The sequence below is a fragment of the Dendrobium catenatum genome, unplaced genomic scaffold (assembly GCF_001605985.2).
Source record: "Dendrobium catenatum unplaced genomic scaffold, ASM160598v2 fragScaff_scaffold_1328, whole genome shotgun sequence".
In the NCBI taxonomy this organism is placed as follows: Eukaryota; Viridiplantae; Streptophyta; class Magnoliopsida; order Asparagales; family Orchidaceae; genus Dendrobium; species Dendrobium catenatum.
In genome coordinates, this window is record NW_021319790.1 from 243,982 (window position 1) to 249,986 (window position 6,005).

The window sequence follows — 6,005 nt, forward strand, 5'->3', positions numbered from 1 at the left end:
AATAAGGGGACGGTGCTTCGCCGCCCACCACTCTCCAATTAGTGAGATTCTTCTTTTTTATTTTTTTTTTTTTTGGACATTTAGGCCATTTAAAGCAAATTACACACAACGCATATACATAGACTCGAACCCAAGACCTCTTAGTTGGAAGCATAGGCTCTCAACCAAGAGGCTAAGATGAGCTGTGTATTAGTGAGATTCACATTGAGGAGAAATTATTGCGAGTGTTTGTTGGATTGTTTGGAGGACAATTAACATACATCATATTATACAATTCATCAAACATTAAATTTTAAATCACAAAATGCAAGAAATTAAGATTATTATTATTATTAGATTAAAATTTTAAGATTTGTTTAAATAAAAATATATTTATTATAAACTAGCAAATGTTTATTTTTTTATCATTTTCATCTCATTCACTCTCCTCATTTTAGCCTTCTTCTTGCTATTTTCTCGTCATCTTCTTTTGTTTTGCATAATTTAGGATTTTGGATTAAACGGAGCAAATAGAGCAGGCCTATAAATATAAATCACTAAACTTAAAAGATTGAGATTTCATTTGTGACAATTTTATTATTGTTTAGCTTTTCATATTGCAATCATAATTTATGTTTAGGCTTCATTTGAAATTGTTTTCTTAGTATTTTATAAAGCTATTTTTTAATTAAAATTTTTCTTGAAAACACAGAAGAAACAGTAGTCTAAAATTATCGCAAAAGGCAAACGATGCTACTTTTTTAATGCTTTTCAAAAAGTTTGCATTAAGAAACTGCTTTTTACAACCGTTGTTTAAAAAATTACTTTTTCCCTAATAGCTTTACAATCAAAATTGCAAAAAAAAAAAAAACTACAATCGTCCCAGAGATATCCTAAATTGAATGAATCAATTTTAGGCTTCGTTTGGGACGGCTTTTTTATTGCTTTCTAAAACGGAGTTTTTGTACAAAAATAAAAAAAATTTGTACTAAAACTCCGTTTTATAAAGCAGTAAAAAAGCCGTCCCAAACCAAGCTTAAATGACATATGAAATTACTCTTTTTTTAATCCAATTTGCTGGATTTAAATATAATTTTGAAAGAATAAGCTACAGTCGTATATAAAACCGGTAAGCTTTCAAACATCAGCTTTGTCAAATTATGCGACGTGGCGAGCTTTTCCGGACGCGAATTGGAAGCTGTATGGCTGCACATGCATGCTCTCTTATAACGTGAAAATATTGATGCAATGCGTTGTCTTCTTCTGAAAGGCTTTTCGATCAGCAGATATGAACAACGCAGCAGCAAGCGCGTTAAATGACAAGAAAAATGTCGTGAAAAGCTCGGATGGTTGCTACAGGACAAGTGGCCATGTGCTCCTCAACAGCCATACGATATGGTCTATATAGATGCAATTAATTTAGTTTTTGTTCATATTCTATTGGTTCATTAAATTTGTACGCACGCTCTCAACGTTTCATTATAAAAAAAAAAAAAATTGGCAATTAAAGTAAGAAAGGCTGGTTGTTAACACTAAAAAATGGTTTAGCTATTAAAATATAATACCCTGCGCGGAAGAGTGGGCCGACGGGCTTTCCTTTAGAGATGATTTGTGGTGCAATCCTGGATGTAGCTTGTAATTGATGACTAATTATATCGACGAGCAGAGGGTAACGACTCTTAATCATAAAGATGATAATGATGAAATAAATACATATGAAAGAATAAAGATATCATATTAAAGTTGAATATTTTGCCTTACCAAATCATACATTGATACATTCATATATTGATAGTATTGATAGCGTTGACATATATATTGACAATATATAGTATTGGATGCATAGTAGTACATGAATAGCTGAGATAGATTCCTTCAGTAATTTATGAATGATTTTTGAATCTTTATTTCTAATTTATTGAATTTTATATATGTTATTGATTTCTATATTATGACTCCATGCTTTTATTATTGATCATTCTTAATTTTATTGATGATAATTGGTAATTGACAATATTGATTGATATTGATTTAATAAACTGGGCATTTCATATTGATTTTTTTGTTCTTGCGGTAAAAGTTTTGGTGGGTATGAATTATTGTTGAGCTTTTTAGCTCATTATGTGAATTTTAATGATTTCAAATCATAAAAGAGCCTAGGATTAAGTAGAGTGAGATTTCTTAGGTTTTCTTTTGAGAGAATGAATATAATGCAATATTTTAAAGTATGCACTTGTTAGTTTTTTCACTAGATATGAATTTATTATTTTGATGATTTATAGAAGCTCTAGTTGATCATTTAAAAAGATAAAATAGATAATTGTCAAATTTGATTCTAGGGCATTACATATTATGTGATAGAAAAATATCCCTCACATTCAAGGAAAATTCTATAAAATGGTGGTAAGACCTACAATGCTTTATGGCGCAGAAAGTTAATCATTAAAAAAGATGCATAAAATTAAGTTAAGTGTTGTAGAGATGATGATGCTCAGGTTGATGAACATCTTCACTCTTAGAAAGAGAATGTGAAACAAGTATATAAGTAAAAGGTTAGAAAAACTCTAGTGATAAATAAGATTAGAGAGAGTCGCGTTAGATGATTTAGTCGAATAAAATGTCGACCTTCATATGCCTAATTAGAAGAGTAAATGTATTATGTTTGGCCTATTTTAAGAAAAGTAAATGTGTACGTAAAAAGACTTAATTAGAAAGTATTAGAAGTCACCCTTTTTTTTATGAGATGTAAATGAAAATCTGACTCTTAACAAAACACAATGTAGAAAATAGATTCATATAATCAGCCCCACATAGTAGAATGGTAGAATAAAGGCTTATATTGTTGTTGTTGTTGTAATGGATATAATTCCGTGATAATAATCAGAGTAGCAAGACCTTCAAATGGCTTTGAATAAAACATATGGAATGTAGAATAGTATTTATCATGTCTCGAATAATTTTAATGATCATCTTTCTACTTTTCACATGCCTGATGAATGATTTATATTAAAATTAAAATTGACAAAACATCATCTGCATGTAATTCTTATATTGTAGATCATAATCAACAATATCATATTGAATTTAAACATTAAATTAAATGATATTACACTAATTTATTGTGATCACAATTCTTATAATATATATTACAATATGTTCATAATCTCAGATTTATGCTAAATTCCAAGTGGAATGGAGTCAGAATAAACCAACCAAAAAATCAAATTGATTCAATGAAGCCATTCTAGCTATAAATCATCTGATCAACAGCATCTAAGCAGGGCTTGCTCAGCTCAAAAAGTTGGTTGTCAAATGCATCTTCTAGAAGTTTCTATGATGATGCAATTATTAAGGAAGAAGGCCACCGAATGAAAACAAAGATATTAAGCTTTATATAGTTCACAAGGTAAACAAAATGCCCAATCAGTACACCATAAAGAATATTGCAAGGCCAGGGAACTCAGTTTCTGGTTTCGTTTGGGACGGCTTTTTTATTGTTTCTTAAAGCAACTTTTTAATATAAAAATTTTAATTTTTGCACTAAAAAATTGTTTTAAGAAGCAACAAGAAAGCCTTCCCAAACGAAGCCTCTGTCTTTGTACAGATTATGCAGAAAAGTTGGTTATGAAGAGGCAAAATATGAAGTTCGAACTGCAGTAATGGAAATCAACCAACCAGTTATTTAAAGCAAAAATGATTTGATTTACTTGAAATAGGAGGCGCTTGAGGAAGATCACACCACTGGAGTCAGTAGAGGCTTCTTCTGCACATGAGCCTCCAAATTGGCAAGAACAAGGTTGGCCATTTCCTTGCGAGTCTCCACTGTGCCGCTTCCTACATGAGGCAACAGCACCACATTGTCAAGCCCGATAAGCTCCTCCGGTACTTCAGGTTCGTTCTCAAATACGTCGAGCCCCGCCCCTCCCAATCGGCCTTCGACAAGTGCCTTAACAAGCTCAGGCTCGTCTACATGAGATCCGCGGGCGATGTTCACAAGGACACCCTTAGGGCCCAATGCATCAATAACGTCTCTGTTTATGATGTGGTAAGTGTCCTCTGTGAGAGCACAGGCTACAAAAAGCACATCAGAGTTTGTTGCCAGGTTAATGAGATTTGGATAGTATTTGTAGTTTGTGTTTGGCTTCTCAGTTCTTGAATGGTAGCTGATAGTGCAGTTAAAAGCTTCAGCTCTCTTGGCAATTCCTAAGCCAATCCTGCCCAGTCCAATAATTCCCACTCTTTTGCCGCTAAACTGCAGAATAATATAAAAGCACAATGATTTTTCTGTGAATGTTTGAAGAAACATCCAATTCTCTGATGGAAGTTCAAGAGCACATGCAAATCGAGACTAAGGCTTCATTTGGGATGACTTTCTTACTATTTCTTAAAGCAGTTTTTTTGTGCAAAAGTTTTAATTTTTGTACTAAAAAACTGCTTCATGAAACAGGAAGAAAGCCATCCCAAACGAAACCTAATTCCTTCATAACAGTAAAAAAATGGAAGTTAGCAAGATAATTGGGCGTTGTTAGCTTCATCTAATTTCATTTGATTCTGTAATCTCACCTCATTAATTGGAAAATGAATAGCAAAATCAACCCACTCAGGGTTGCTCCACGACTACTGCATCTTATCAAGACATGCAACAACAACAACAACAACATCAAGCCTTTGTCCCACTACGTGGGGTCGGCTACATGAATCCTTTTTCGTCATTGTGTCCTGTTAAAAGTCAAATTATCATTTAAATCTAATAAAGAAAGATCGTTTTTAATATTTTCTAACCAAGTCTTTTTAGGTCTACCTCTATCTTTCTTAACATAAGTCAAATCTAATACCTCAACTTTCCTAGCAGGGTCATCGGAAGGCCTTTGTTTAATGTGACCAAACCATTTAAGGCGACTCTCTCTAATCTTGTCAAGATGTGCATGTTAAGTTTTTCTTGTTATCTTCAACTTGAATTCCTCAATTTTATTCTTCATTTTTCAAGAAATTATTGCAAGTTAAGAGATTCAGCACGTTGAACCATAGGATGAAAGCGAACAGTCTTCCACCAAAGTACTAGTCATCATTCAAATTCACCACAAAACTACTAGTCATCATTCAAATTCATGACACAGCAACTTGTTCATTTTGATGCTTGAAAAATAATAATAATAACATGAAGCTAGTAATTTAAGACTTGGCAAGATAGTTGTTATATGTTTTCATGTATCATGTAGGAGCCTATCTGATGAGAACATCGACAGATGCTACCGACATGTTTATCGACGAAGAAATCGCAAATCTAAGGCCACGATTCAGCGCCTCTACTTTTGATACATTTTAATGTTATGTTTATTTAGTTATTTATTATTTTTCGTATTTACCCCTTTGGGGAACTGTCTTGTTATTGTAGCCGAGAGGGCAATTTCGTACTTTTACTTTTCATGTTTGGAGACCTATATATAGTGGTCTAATGTGTTATAATTTTCTTGAAGAATAATTAATGAAATTTTATTTGCTTCTTCTTCTTCTTGCATGAGAGCTAGAGAGAAGGGAGAGTGAGCTCAAGGTGAGCAAGCGCAACACCAACCAGTCGTTGGAAGAGTCCGCGACTCGTGGCTTTTACTTTATCTTCTTCTTCTTCTCCTCTTCCCCCACCTACCCCATACCGCCCCAACAAGCTCTCCAAACCGTCAGCCCCCTCTTGTTCTTCGTTTGAATTTCAAAATTCAAACTAACCATAATTACTTTCTTAATTTAATGTGCTATTAATATGGAAAGGTTTGTTTTGAATTCAAATAAATATTTGAATTTCAAATACCTTCTTTATTAATCAATGCCGATTAGGAAACTCCCTCATTCAATGAAATCTGAAATTAAAATTCAGATTTGATTTAAATCCTTAATTGAATCCGTGGGCTCCCATACATTGAACCTAGACACCTAATCTTTTCCCCCCATATGGCCGGCCCCTCTTCCTCTCTCTTGCTTAATTATTTCCTTCCAAATCAAACCCAATCCCCCCCCCCCCCCAAATCAGCCAC

The 6,005-nt window shown here is 33.3% G+C and overlaps 1 protein-coding gene across 1 annotated transcript in view; it reads right to left on the reverse strand.

Annotated features, from left to right (window-relative positions):
- Nucleotides 1–3,346: 3,346 nt before the first annotated feature.
- The window catches only part of LOC110093197 (hydroxyphenylpyruvate reductase-like), a 15,721-nt gene continuing 13,062 nt past the window's right edge, over nt 3,347–6,005 (reverse strand). The window contains exon 2 of the mRNA XM_020818012.2: nt 3,347–4,231. Coding sequence (XP_020673671.1) covers nt 3,713–4,231 — 519 coding nt within the window. The 3' untranslated portion in view covers nt 3,347–3,712. The remainder of the gene's footprint in view (nt 4,232–6,005) is intronic.